Raw genomic sequence first — 15,366 nt, 5'->3', positions numbered from 1 at the left:
GAAACCAAATAAAGTCCTAAAGTTTGCTCTAGGATCATTGCTCTTCCTTTGCAGCCTCAATCCTATTTACTCCGTAATAAGTAAACTGTTTCATCCCTTCAGCTGGGAAGGATAATTTTTATCCTACCAAGATGATACCAATGCCCCTGCAGTGCTCACCCAGCAAGAAACACATAAATATGAAGCAGCGTCAACTCTCTCTATCAAACCAAGCGTATGCAAGAATTGATTTGCAATGCATTAATTCAGGAACTCGGCAGAGAGGCTCCTACTATATCTAGCTGATCTAAACTTGAGCTCATGATAACACTGCACAAAGCTATGATAGATGAAAGTGATAGGTAATGCCAACAGAACAATCCCACTGACAACACAAACTCCTCCAAGAATTCTTCCAGGCACTGTGATAGGATACATATCTCCATAGCCAACTGTAGTCATAGAGATAATCACCCACCAGCAGGCAGCGGGGATGCTGGCAAAGTCCTTGTTGGATGTTTCCAGGTCCAACCCATGTTCAAGAAGCTGAGAAAGTGCACTAAAGATTGCCATGGCAACACAAATGAAGACAAGTAACATAACCATCTCTCGGTAACATCGCTTGAGAGTCAAACCAAGTGTCTGAAGACCAATGAAGTGACGGGCAAGCTTAATCACCCAAAAAATCCTCATCATTCTGAGCACCCTCAAGGTGACTCCAGCCCTCTGTAGCTGAGAGTTCTCCCCTGTAAATACTGTCATTAGCACGGAGATGTAATATGGCGTGATTGCCAGTAAGTCAATGATGTTCAGGGGTCTCTTGACAAACTCACACTTGTTTCTGGAGACGATGAACCTCACGATGCACTCTGCAGTGAACCACCCTATGCAGATAGCTTCAATTATCCTGTCGAGAGAACAAAGGAAGAATTGATCATTTTATTTTTAAGCATTTTAATAGCTCTTGGATTTCTTCAGATAGTACTACACTGACATACTAATTCAGTTACTTTTCCAGAAAACATGAAGAACAGACAGCATTACCAACATCATCAGACCCACCAGGACGTAACAGAAGGACAAACAGCACAGTTCTCATGAAAACTGAACTTGATAAAGTTCTTATTTATATTAATGCTATAAGTAAATACAGCATTTAAATGTTTTTTTACTTGCCTTTAATACCTAAAAACCTCTCGTTTGGTGGCTTGAAATTAAACTGAGCTGGCCACAGCGTAAAATGTCACTTACTCTCTGGGGATAGCAGTTCTTAACTGCGGTATCAGTTATGAGACAGGTCAGAATGGCGTTGTTCCTACCCACAGTGGACATGCTCGCTGTCTTTTGATTATTTCTCTCTTGATAGATTAGAGCAAGTTCAAGATCATGTCCTAAAATGCCCCTCTTCCTCTCCCTCCAATAGTCTTGTGCAGGAGGTGCCCAAGTACCCTCAGCAGGGGAGTGTCTGCCCACAGTGCTCAGCTCAGCTCAGTAGGAAAGGGTTGAGGACTCCCACACTGGGGCAAACCACCACCAGGAAGTCCCCGAAGACCACAACTACTTTTTTTTTTCCTAAATTATTTTTATGTAGCATATGTTTTAAAAATGTAAGTCCACATTTTGCCTAGAGCCATATTTACCAACCTTTCCACATCACTGCACACATTGAAAATAATTAATATTTACACAGCCTACTGGAGCCAAAGGGTAGAATTCTTTAAGCAGAAACCACCATCCTGAGGGCTTTGGCCACCCTGGTCTTGACCCTGTATGCTCTAAGCCTGAGGAAATCAAATCTCAGCCTGCCAGTTAGGAAGCTCTGGCATGAAGAAAGAGGTAATTCAGGAGCAATTGTAAATTAATTAAAATTTTTTAATTGAAAATTAAATCATTACTAGCATATCATCATTCATTTTTTCCACATAATTCTTTCTTACCTAGACTTAAACATCAGAAGTCCAATGGGGAGAGAGAGAGAGAGAGAGAGAGAGAGAGAGAGAGAGAGAGAAAATCAGAATAAGTAGAATAAGTCTAGGTATGGCAATACACTGAAAAGAATTACTCTAGTGCATTCTACAGAACCCAGACTGTACTGGATGTTACTCATGGAAATGAACAAACACAACTAACCAGGTTTCCTTATCGCAGGGCTTTGCAGTGCCATAAAACTTAACTTCGTTTATTTATTAACTTTTCCTTGTTTTTTGCACAGATATTCACATTCATATTCACATTATCAGTTTCTTAAGAATTCTTCCAGGGACTGGGGTTGTAGCTCAGTGGTAGAGCACTTGCCTAGCATGTGTGAGATACTGGGTTTGATCCTCAGCACCATGTGAAAATAAATAAACAATCAAAAAAATGAAATAAAGGTACTGTGTCCATCTACAATGTAAAAAAAAAATACTTCCAGCATTATAATAAAATTGAGTGTGGAGGGTAGGGGGGATTGTTTCGCTTAAGTATTGAATAAAGAGTTTCCTCATTTCTTAAATATGATAACAGTATTCTATTGAATGTTTGTGTTGTGATTTACTTAACAGGCTCACTTGATGAACAGTTAGGTAGTTTTTAATCTCTGGGTACCAAAAACAATGGTACAATGAATATTCTTGTTTTTACATCATTTCATACATAAATTCCAGACTTTAAATAATGTACTGGGTCGAAGGAGATAATTTTGATAGATCTTGCCAAACTACCCCCACAGATGTTATATACTAAACTGCCTTCCTACCCGCAATACAGGTCAGACTTTATTTCCCACAACCTCACCAATGTAAAGTATTATTGAATTTGGTGATCTCTGCCACTCTTACAGATGAAAAATGCTATTGTATGTACCAAAGTAAATTAGTTCACTGTTGCTGTTATTAAATAAAAATACCTACAAGCTTGGCAGTTTAAAACAACAGAAATTTACTTTCTTACAAAAGTCCAGAAATACAAAATCAGTATCACTGGACTGAAATCAAGATGGCAGCTACGCCATATCTTCTTTGGAGGTTCTGGGAATTCACTCTTCACCTCTTCCAGCTTCTGGTGGCTATAGGCATTCCTTGGCTTGGGACCACGTCACTCCACTCTTTGTCACCATGGTCCCACTCTCCCCTCCTCTTCTTCTCTGTCACATCTCCCCCACCTCCTCCTTTTAAGGATACAAGCTATGATGGCACTAGTTACCTACCACGATAATCCAGGATAACCCCAACATCTGAAGATTAATCACATCTCTATATAATTCCTTTAGCCAAGGAGAAGTTGTGCTCCATTTGTGTCCCATGTGTCAAAATGCATTCTACAGTCATGTATAACTAATTAGAACAAATTTTAAAATAAAATAAAATTTTTAAAAATTCCTTTTGCCATATAAAGTAACACTCACCAGTTCCAGGGAATTAGGTCCTTCTTATCTTTTGGGGGGTGAGGGACAGCTAACCACACAAAGTAACCAGGAGGATGCATGCCACAGCCCAGATCATCTAACATCCTTTCTGGTAATGACGTCACAGCTGGCCCCACAATTCCTCTATCGTGGTCTATTGTGTGCTGCTCTGCTCATGGACCCTGTGGTTGGCAGTAGCTTCCCTGTCCTCACCAGGCTAACCAGAAAGGTCATTGCCACAATGGCCTTCATGAATATGGACGCTTAAAAAACTGGGAGAGTCATAAAACTTGGTAGACCTAAAAAATGGGAAGCTACAATTTTCCAAATTACAGTTTTAACTAGCGTTAATACCTTGCCTCACTTCTCCTGGTAAAGCTCAAATATTCCACGTATTACCCATATTTCTAAATCCCTTGCAACTCAGTATGGTCATGTGACCAGTTCTGACCAATGGGCAGTGTGCAAAATGACTTAGCATTTCTGGGCAGATGCATAGAAGAGTGGGTGTGAGTTCTTTGTCTTGCCATGGCAACCTGGAAGGCACTTATGCTAAATGGCTGGCTGTAAGACAATGGGGTTCCTATCAGCCAAAGTCCATGAGTTACTGTGCAGAACAGAGCAAAGACACTTTCCACCTAATCCAGATTGGACACAATATGTGAGCAAAAGGTAAATCTTTGTTGTGTTAAGCCACGGAGACTCCTAAATTGCTTGCTACTCTAGGTGATAAACTGGTAACTATAGGGAGTAGTAAATTGTGTGCTCAGAAGGGACCGCAGAAGCACACTATGTACTGCAAGAAGACCATTCCCAATCTGCAATCCAAAGTCTAAAATGTTGCAAAATCCAAAACTTTTTGAGCATTGACATGACACTATAAGTGGAAGATTCCATACCTGATATCATGAAGCAGTCAAGAAACAGGCTCACTACAAATACTGTATAAAATAACCTTCGGGTTATGTGCATAAGGTGTATATGAAACATAAATGAATTGGTTTTTTTCAGGTCTTGGATCCCATTCCCAAGAGATCTTATTATGTGTGTACAAATATTCCAAAAACTAAAATCTGAAATACTTCTGGCCCAAAGCATTTCAGATAAATAGTCAATAATAATAATAATAGCTGTCTTAGACTAGCTTGTAATAAAATGTACCAGCTCTCTGGCTAACATACTCTTCTCTAGCCAACATGAGCAAGGAAGGGCACTGGCCTTGATGTCAAGAGGCCCTGTGTTCTTTCCCCTCTAATGGATGAGCTTTACCCGTCAAGTGGCATAGTTGTGTGGGTCCTACCAGCTCTAAAATCCTAAGATTCTATTAATTACATAAGAGTAAAATTTTTTAATTGTACCAAAAATACCAGAACGGTTTCTAATTATTTCCACCAGCAGTCAAAGTTGTTCAGATTAAAAAGGAAGAAATTCAAATGATGTGGAATAATCTCTCAGAAAGGAAATTTCAAAGAAGCACATCTTTAATGAAGTCCTAGGTGTTCCTCCTGCCCATCCCTCAAGTCAGATGCAGTTTCTTCAGAATTCACACCAAAGGGATGAATCAGTGAGAAACCCCAGGCATCGCTTCCACCTAGGATTATGCCAAGGCAGTCTCCAAAAACAAACACCACTCAGCCTGCCAAACTCCCCATGTTTCCAAATGGCTCTCTTGCCAGTGCCACCAACGACTGCTGAAAGTGAGTACTGTTTACTGAGCACTGCAGAAACAATGGGGTACTCCTGAAGGTTACATCTACAGAACACCAACAAGAAAAAAGAACTGAAGAACATAACAAGGAACACCATATTCCTTAGAAGTGCAGTCTGCTTGCTTTTGCAGTCCACACATACAGAAGTTCCTGAATGCATGACTAATAAAAATGTTGACAACTGGGGCTGGAAGTATAGCTCAGTTGGTAGAGTGCTTATTTTGTAAGTCCAAGGCCCCGGGTTCAATCCCCAGCACCAAAAAAAGAAAGAAAAAAAAATGGTGACAACTTACTGCAACCTCTCAGTTGCGCACTAGGCGAAGCACTGTACAGACATCATTACACCAAATCCTTTTCAAGAATTCTCTGAGCCAGGTACAATGGCACACACCTGTAATCCCAGTAACTTGGGAGACAAAGGCAGGAGGATCTCAAGTTTAAGGCCAGCCTCAGCAACTTAGCGAGACCCTGCCGCCCCCAAAAGAAAAACATAAGAGGGGACTGGGGATGTAGCTCAGCGGTAAAGCATCCTTGGGTTCAATCTCCAGTGTCAAAAATAATTAATAATAATAATAATTTGTGAAGTGTGCATTCCCCTAATATCTCCATGCTACAGATAACAAAACTGAGACTGACGACAGGTTAACCATCTTTTTCTGGCACAACTAAGAAACTGCAATGACACAGGTAATGAAACCCAGATCTACAGGCCTTCAGAACTATGGGGAACATCTGAAAACATTAATAGTTTTCATAGTGGTGTCCATTTATACTGATTGTAATGGTAAATTGTATCTGTCAATCTCTGGGTCTCCAGGGTTGATGTTAGAAGAGCATTTTTCAGAATACAGACTCTTAACTCATTAGTGGATCAAAAACTTCTTTTTCAAAAATAGAAAGGGAAAATACTAGAAAAGCTTACAGGTAGAGTAGTTGCCTAGCATGTGTGAGGCTCTGGGTTTGATCACCAGTACTGCAAAAAAAAATAAATAAATAAATAAATAAAAGAAAATACCAGGGCACATGAAAGTACAGTTTTATGAAAGCTTCACTTCAGTTAAGTGTAACTGTGTTCTAGTTTATTGCCATGTTTCTGAGTGTCCCCTCTAGATATTCATGTTGAAATTTAATTGCCTTTCTAACAGAACTCAGAAGTGACAACTGTAAGAGGTGATCAGGATGGGCTGGGGATGTGGCTCAAGCGGTAGCGCACTCGCCTGGCATGCGTGCGGTCCGGGTTCGATCCTCAGCACCACATACCAACAAAGATGTTGTACCCGCCGATAACTAAACAATAAATATTAAAATTCTCTCTCTCTCTCTACCTCTCTCTCTTTAAAAAAAAAAAAAAAGAGGTGATCAGGAGATGAGGGCTCTGATCTCACGAATGGATCAATGTGGCTCAATCCACTGAGAAAGTGGGTTAATTATCTTGGGAGGGAGCTCCTTGAAATAGGGATAAATTCACTGGGCACACCTGAAACCCCAGCAACTTGGGAGGCTGAGGCAGGAGGATTGCAAGTTCAAGGCTAGCCTCAGGACATTAATGAGTCATCCCTGGTTCAATCCTCAGAAGCCAAAAAAAAAGTGGGGGGTAAATTCAACTTTATTTGGGTTGAGGTTGTAGCTCAGTAGCAGAGCACTTGCCTAGCATGTGCAAGACCCTAGGTTCAATTCCCAGCACTGGAGGGTGGCAGGGAATCATCCCAGTTTTCTGCCTCTCACATGTTCACTGGCCCTTCTGCCATGCCATGACATAGCATTAAGGTTGTGCCAGCTGCTGGGCTATTCCCCTGGACTTCCCACACTCAGAATCCATGAGCCAAGTAAATTGTTTATAAATTACCCATCTGGTATTCTAGTATTGCAGCAGAAAATGGACCAAGACAGATATGATGCAAAAAGTGTCCCTTTCTGCCGGTCCTGGAGGACCTCAACATTGCTTGCAGTCATTGGCCATTACTAATTGCTGGCTGATCCCTCAAGACATAAGACATTTCTGGGAATGACTCAGGTTTATAAACAGGCTACAGTAAGGAGCAAATGCTTTCAGATTAACCAGTATCAGTCTCCATGCTCTCCTACTACCTCCAAAAGACGAGGCTGGGACACAAAAGGCCATTAACTATGCAGCATAAGGTAAAGATCAGGGTCCTCTGGGTTCTCTTTTCATCTTCTACCCCCAACATTTTATTATGAAAACTTTCAAAGAGAATAGATTCATTAATATTTTAAATATACTGCACTTGCTTATCACCAACTATTCTCTTTATCTGTCCATTAATCTCCTTTTTCATGCAGTTCAAAATAAATTGCAGCCATCAGTGCTCTTTCCTCTAAAACTTCAGAGAGCGTGTCATTAACTGGAGTTCAATAGTTTAGGTTTTTTCCTCTTGATGTAAATTTTATATACAATAAAATGTACAAATCTTAAGTGTACATTTACAGAGTTTCGACAATACATAACCTGTGCCCCAAACATTTATCAAAATATAGAACATTCACATCACCCAGAAAGTTCTCTGCCTGATTCATCTTTAGATGTCCTCTCCTTGCTTCCCAAATCCATCAAACACTTAGCTTAGCAAGTATGCAGCAGATGTTTGCCCAGTACCTCGTAAATGACTTCAACAGAATGCAAAGGCCTAGGATGTGGGCCACAGCACAGCCATGGTGGGACTGTAAAATGGTACATCCATTATGCAAAATGGCACAGAAGCTTCCAAAAAAATTAAAAATAGACATATCATATGATCTAGCAATCTCACTTCTGGGTATACAAACAATTGAAAAGCAGGGCCTTGAAGGAACATTTGTATTCCCATATACATAACAGAATATTTACAATAGCCCAGATGTGGAAGCAACCCGAATGTCTATCGATGGATGAATGATTAAAGAAAATGTAATATAAACAAACAATGAAATATTATTTGGCCTTTCAAAGTTAGGGTACCTCTGGTGGCGTCCACCTACAATCCCAGTGGCTCTGGAAGCCAAGGCAGGAGGATCACAATTTCAAGGCCAGTGTCAGAAACTTAGCAAGGCCCTCAGTGAGATCCTGTGTCAAAATTAAAAAATAAGAAGGGCTAGGGATGTGTCTCGGTGGCAGAGCACCCCTGGTTTCAATCTCTTTTTTTTTTTTATTGGTTGTTCAAAACATTACAAAGCTCATGATATATCATCTTTCATACATTTGACTCAATTGGGTTATGAACTCCCATTTTTACCCCAAATACAAATTGCAGAATCACATCGGTTACACACTCACATTTTTACCTAATGGCATATAAGTGACTGTTGTATTCTGCTACCTTTCCTATCCCCTACTATCCCCGCTCCCCTCCCTTCCCCTCCCAGTACCACCAGAGGGCAGGGAAAGGGCAGTGATGGGAATCAAATCCACATCCTCAAGGGGACTAGAGCCTCAATCTGCCACTTCAGACTGCTCAACCACATACCCACTAGATCAAGGACAAAAAATGGTGCTGACTTTGCCATTAATTAATTTATATTCTGTCTTTACCTCAAAAAAAAAAAAAAGAGGTAAGGTGATTATTCCTGTCATTAACCCCAAGCAGAATCTGATAAAATTCAATATTATGAGGACAACTAAGAAAATTATTATGGGGGTTGGGAATGTGGCTCAGCAGAGCACTTGCCAAGCATGTATAAGTCCCTGGATATGATCCCCAGCATAGAAAAGAAGAAATTATAGAAATATATAAAAGATAAATATTTTTACTGATTAGCTGACTTTAAAAAACTAAAAGTAGCTGTGTGTGGTGACGAATACCTGTAATCTCAGCTACTTGGGAGGCTGAGGCAGGAGGATCAAGTTTGAGGACAGCCCAGGCAATTTAGTAAGAATCGTTACCCTGTCTCTAAATAAAAATTTTTCTTATCCTTCCTTCCTTTTTTTTTTTTTTTTTTTGGTACTGGGGAGTGAACCCAGGAGCACTTAAACACTGAGCCACATCCCCAGCCCTTTCTTCTTTTTTGAGATAGAATTTCACTAAGTTGCAGAAGCTAGTCTTGAACTTGAGATCCTCCTGTGTCAGCCTCCTGTGTCAGTGTTAGGAGCATGTGCCACCACTCCTGGCTTCTAAGTAAAATTTTTCTTTTCTTTTTTTTTTTTTTAAAGTGAGAGGAGAGAGAGAGAGAGAGAGAGAGAGAGAGAGAGAGAGAGAGAGAGAACTTTTTGATATTTATTTTTCAGTTTTTGGTGGACACAACATCTTTGTTTGTACGTGGTGCTGAGGCTCGAACCCGGGCCGCACGCATGCCAGGCGAGCGCGCTACCACTTGAGCCACATCCCCAGCCCCCTAAGTAAAATTTTAAAAGGTCTGGGCCATAGCTCAGTGGTAGAGTGTGTGCCTAGTGGGCACATGGCCCTGCGTTAAATCACCAACACTGCCAAGAAAAGATACACAAACCTTAAATTACAATAGAATTCAACTTAATCATGATCACACTGTAAAGGGGGGGGGCGGTGCTTAGAACATTGCCTGGCACATAAATGCTCATTAAAGTGTTGCTGTCATCATTATTATTATTATTACAATTATTATCATCACTATCCTTGAGCTCATAATAGCCATTCTTACACAAAGAAGAATAAGTTCAATGCTTTCCTGAGCACAAAGAGAAGGTGCCATGGTTTAAATGTTTGTCCCCTCCAAACCTCATGTTGAAATTGTATTGCCATTATGATGGCACTGGGAAGAAAGAGCTCTAAGAGGTGTTTAGGCCAAGAGGATTCCACCCTCACAGATGGGCTAATGCCAAGTCGCAGGATGGGTTTGTTATTAGAGGAGTGGGTTCACCCCCTCCTGAGCATCTCTTCCCTTCTCTTTCCTCTCATTCCATGTGATGCTTGTACCATGGAATGTGGCAGCAAGAATGTGCCTACCAGATACTGGTCCCTCAATCTCTGACTTCCCAGCCTCTAGAACCATTAGCCAATAGATTTCTGTTCATTATAAATTACCTAATCTTCTGGGTACGGTGTAACCCTAGCAGCTCCGGAGGCTGAGGCAGGAAGATCCCCAGTTCAAAGCCAGCCTCAGCAATGGCTGGGTAGCAACTCAGTGAGACCCTGTCTCTAAATAAAATACAAAAAAGTGCTGGGGATGTGGTTCAGTGGTTGAGTGCCCCGATTTATTCCCCAGTACCAAAAAAATAAATAGATAGATAAATAACCTCATCTGTGGTATTCTGCTACAGCCACAGGAAATGGACTAGACAGAAGGTGAGAGTGAATATTCCATTTTTTCATTCTTTCTTCTTTCAAGAATTCTACATATATTCTTACACATTTCCAGCTGCAGCACAAATTGTTGAAACCACTTACAAGAGCAACTGGCGGAATCTATCAAGCTTCATACTATTCAGGAGCCCAACCATATACTCTAGAAATTTATCCTACATATGGACCCATATATTAACAAGAACATGTATGACAAGATCCATGATTTATAATACCCAATGATAAAAATATATAAATGTTTATCTATAGGAAATTGATTATACAAGATTGATTATATAAATGTATTTCTCAAAGGTATTTTGGGTTGAATCATACAAAATTGTCAGTTAAAGATTAACATTTTGGAGGGTGGTGTCCAAGTCTCTGGATGCCACCCAGTAGCAATAATCATATTCTCTCTTCTATTTACCATTGCAACCAATAAAGGCTATTCTCACAATTTTTTAAAAATCAACTATTTTATATGATTCAATCTTATACTATGAAAAGAAATGTGGGGGCTGGGGATGTGGCTTAAGTGGTAGCACGCTCGCCTGGCATGCGTGGGGCCCAGGTTCGATCCTCAGCACCACATACAAACAAAGATGTTGTGTCGGCCGAGAACTAAAAAATAAATATTAAAAAAATTTAAAAAAAAAAGAAATGTGGTACATCACTGTGCTTTGGTGTGGAACATTCTTCAAGATGCATGGTTAGCAAGGTGCAAAACAGTACATATAGTATCTATAATTGTGTGTATACAGTATGCTAAAATTGTGTGTGTACACATGAGAGATATTCAAGAAACTGTCAACACCAGCTGCCTCCAGGGAGGGAACCTCAAGCCTGATGCTAGATGGAAACTCACTTTTTAAAATTTATTCCCTTTTGTGCTGTTAAATGCTTTACCATGCACACATATTACTGTTCCAATTTAAAAAACACTTTTAAAGAAAGAGTAAAAACCCTGCCCAACCAGAAGAGCAATCATCATGATCGAGTTACCAGCAGCTTGAAATCAACCTGTACAACCCCAGGATTACCACAAAAGGAAAAGCCAACCACAGCCCTACCCCGAGCTTTCAGGCTTAAATGTGCACGGTGTTTCCAATCACATTTCTAATAGGCAAGTATACTGTAATAATACGTAATGTAATAAAAATTCTCAACAAACTGCACATCAACGTCCACTATATTTCCTGAAGTCTCTCTGATGTCCTTATAAAAGTTTTCTCCACGACAATCAATTACATAAGGAAAAGGTAGGATCTTTTTTAAACATGATTTTTTTTTCTTACGTACCTTAAAGGGGGGAAAAAAGAACTCTATCATTTATCTATTTATCTTCCAGTCTCTACTGATGAGAATAAAGAAAAACACATATTGAGCACTTAGTCGAATGCTAGCTTTCTCTAAACTTGTGTGTATTAATTCATTTCATTCTCACAACACTGTGTGACAGGTTTTGCTATTACTCCCTCCTATAAATGAGGCAAAGAGAAGTAATATGCTCATGTACCACAGCTAATGAAGGGGAGAGTAATATGCACTCATTGATGACTATGTCATACATGAACTCCCGTTTGGGATGTATTTTCTTTTTTTGTGGGGGAGGGTTCTGAGGGATTGAACGCAGGAGCACTCAACAACTGAGCCACATTCCCAGCCATTATTTGTATTTTTTTTTTTTTTTTTTTAGAATCAGGATCTCACTGAGTTGCTTAGCACCTTGCCATTGCTGAGGCTGGCTTTGAACTGGTGATCTTCCTGCCTCAGCCTCCAGAACTGCTGGGATTACAGGCATGTGCCACCGCCCAGCTTGTAGGCATTTTCTTGTAGCCATAGCCAATGCGTGCTTACTCTTTTGTTTCCTTGCTTTACATTATTTTGTTTACTCATTCCTGCTGCGTTAGTCAACTTTCAGTCACTGTAACAAATACCTGGTAACTGATGGAGAAAAAGGTTTCTTTTGTCTCAAAGTTTAGAGGTTTCCACTTGTGGCTGGTGTGCCTCGTTTTGGGGGCCTTCAGCAAAGCAGCACATCATGGTGAGAAGCTCATGGCCAGGAGTTGAAAAAAACAGAGAGAGGAAGGGTTGCAGTCCCATTATCCCCTTCCAGGGCCCAGCCCCAATGACCTGAAGGTGTGCCACCAGGCCACACCTCTTAGGGATCCAAGACTTTAACCCATGGGCCTGTGGGAGACATTTCAGATCCAAACTACCCCCCTGTGTTTGGGTGGCCATTTCTTTAGGGTGCTATGGCAGGGTGAGGCTAATGGTGAGCAGAAAAGCATCCGGCTGGCTGCGGCGAACTGGGCAGTTCTCCTGGAGCTTTTAAGGGGCGGCTGCGACTCTGCTGTTCCCTTTAACCACCTCCAATGGGCTGCCCTTGTTTTTTTCACTCTCCTTTTAGACAACAGGAACGTGCTGCTGTCTCCCTCCTCCAAGAAACCTGCCCAGTTTCCCCCACTGTTTTTTCTGTCCTCTGTTTTAGCCACTCAAGCACCAAATCCACATTCTCTCGTTACTGGTAAACAGGGACCAGGGACCCTCTATAAAGAACAACCAATGGGCTGGAGTTGTGGCTTAGTGGTAGAGCACTTGCTTAGCATGTGTGAGGCACTGGGTTCGAGTCTCAGCACCACATAAAGATAAATATATAAAGGCATTATCCATCCACAACTAAAAAAATGGAAAAATAAACATATTAAAAAAAAAAGAAAGAAAGAAACCAAGTTCTTGATTGCACATCTAAATACCACAGCACCTGATCTAAGGTATCCAAGGTCTGTGAAGACCAGGCCCACCTATCCTGCATAGATCTTCACCAAGATCAGAATGTGTCTGTGAAAAAATTACAGGCAATTAATTCAAATAACCCTTTTTCTTCTCTGACTCCTTTTAGTATAACCAATTCCATTTTCTGCCCAAATATATGTCAAGTGCACTGTGGTTCAGCCTGAGGTAGCATCTTGCTTGAAACTCTGTGTGGCTAGGATGTCTTAGCAGAGACCCTAAAACCTCAGAAAGCAGCATTTTTTGTTTGCTTGCTACTCCCCAGCCCTATTATTATTTATTTTTTTTACTTTGAAACAGGGTCTTGCTAAGTTGCCGAGGCTGGCCTCAAACTTGTGATCCTCCATATGAAAAATTGTGCTCTATATGTGTAATAAGAATTGTAATGCATTCCACTGTCATATATAAAAAAGAAAGAAAGAAAAAAAAAAAACTTGTAACCCTCCTACTTTAGCCTCCCAAGTTGCTGAGATTCTAAGCATGAGCCACCAGGCTTGGCAAGAAGTTGTTATGTTACAGTCAACCATCAACATAATAGGCTTTTTTATTTTTCAATAAACTTCTGAGGTGGAGAATAAAGACTATTCAACATACAAAGGAGACAAGCAAGCACAATGGCGAATGACTGTAATTCCAGCTATTTGGGAGGCTGAAGCAGAAGAGTTGCAAGTTTGAGTGCAGCCTGGTTAATTTATTAGACCCTGTCTCAAACTACAAAGGGTTGGGGATACAGCTCTGTGGTAGAGCACCCCTGGGTTCAATCCCTAGTACCCAGGAAGAAAAAAACTTTTAGGTGTATATTATTACTACCCTTCAGGGCCCACAAGTTTGTCATCACCATTGTATTATCCCTACTCTACAGATAAAGTCATAGGCTAGTGGCTCATCAGTGGCATAGTCGGGGTACTGGGACTGCAGCAAAGACATTTCTGTTGGGGGAGAGACTGAGAGGAAGCGGTCTAGTTAGGGAACTTCAAAATACTCAAAAAACAAAATAAAAGCCAAAAACCAAGCGATGCTAGTGGAAAACAAGAGGAGGGGCTGATATCAAGAAAAGCAGGGAGCACTGTGTCTCAAGATGCTCAGGAAACAGCCCCACTTGGATCACCGTGAGATGTACAGTGGGAAGAGGGGGAGACTGGGAAAGGCAGCTGGGTGTGGACCTGGAAGCTTGCCAGCAAAGGGTTTTGAAGGTCAAGTTGCAGCTCTAAAAGCAAAGGGAGCCCATTGATGATTTGGAAATGGTGATCCATTCACTCAGTATGCATTTCCACATGTGGCTATCCATACCAGACCTGCATGTGGGAGGAGGCCACATAAGCTGTGGGAATATACACGGGGCAGCAGTTTATGGGATGGCTGGAGGGTGCAGTGAGTCAGGAGGTCATGACAGATGTCAGAGAAATGGAACCCAAACTGGAAGGAGATAATGGTAACGGAATGAAGTGAAATAAAGTGATGGGAGAGAGAAGCCAGAGGACTTCAACAAGACCCTGCAACTAGCGGGCTGTGGGGGTGCACAGTCTTGGCTGGGAGCATGTGAGCACAACCCAGCCCGATGGCACAGGCAGACATTCAGCCACTATCTGCACCTCCCACAGACAGGCCCCGAAAGGTCAGAAGGAGCCAGGCAGAGCTTCTCTAAATGAAAAGACAAGTGAAGAGAACCAAAACCACCCAGGAAAGTCTTATTTCAAGAGACAGCCTCTCTGTCCATTCTCTTGATGTTCTTAACAGATAAAAAGACAGAAATCACCTTTTAGGAGCTAAATTACCTAAAGAATTTCATCCATCTAGAATCAATTAGAACGAGATGGTGTTCATGCTCATTCCCTCTAACAGAAGCCTGGAGTTGTTTGCCTTAGCCCTGGAAGGCTCTGTGTGTCTCAGGCTGGGTCAGGAGCGATGTCTCTCTCTGACTGACCCAGATATCGGGGATGTGTCTCTTCACAGAGTTAAGCACTGAGTTTGCATAAGACTACCAAGATCTAGGTGGGCATGTGGATAGGGAGACCCAAAATCTGTGGGGCTTTTTATGGTTTTTGTTTTGGTACCAAGGATTAAACTCAGAGGAACTTAAACACTGAGCCATATCCCCAGCCCTTTTTTATATTTTATTTTGAGACAGGGTCTCACTGAGTTGCTTAGGTCCTCACTGAGTTGCTTAGGTCCACGCTAAGTTGCTGAAGCCGGCTCTGAACTCGCAATCCTCCTGCCTCAGCCTCCAACACCTCTGGGATTACAGGCA

At 41.3% G+C, this 15,366-nt stretch overlaps 1 protein-coding gene across 2 annotated transcripts in view; it reads right to left on the bottom strand.

The window, feature by feature from the left end:
• Positions 1–240: 240 nt before the first annotated feature.
• KCNG3 (potassium voltage-gated channel modifier subfamily G member 3) overlaps positions 241–15,366 on the bottom strand; it is a gene marked incomplete at its 3' end in the record, with an annotated part of 35,659 nt that continues 20,533 nt past the window's right edge. For both annotated transcript variants that reach the window (XM_081265268.1, XM_081265269.1), the window contains exon 2: positions 241–886. In XM_081265268.1, the coding sequence (XP_081121394.1) occupies positions 241–886 (646 nt within the window). The remainder of the gene's footprint in view (positions 887–15,366) is intronic.

Source organism: Spermophilus citellus (assembly GCF_964194105.1).
Source record: "Spermophilus citellus genome assembly, chromosome: 13".
NCBI classification, from domain to species: domain Eukaryota; kingdom Metazoa; phylum Chordata; class Mammalia; order Rodentia; family Sciuridae; genus Spermophilus; species Spermophilus citellus.
The sequence above is the reverse complement of the archived record's forward strand: the minus strand, read 5'-3'. Positions and strand labels throughout refer to the sequence as shown.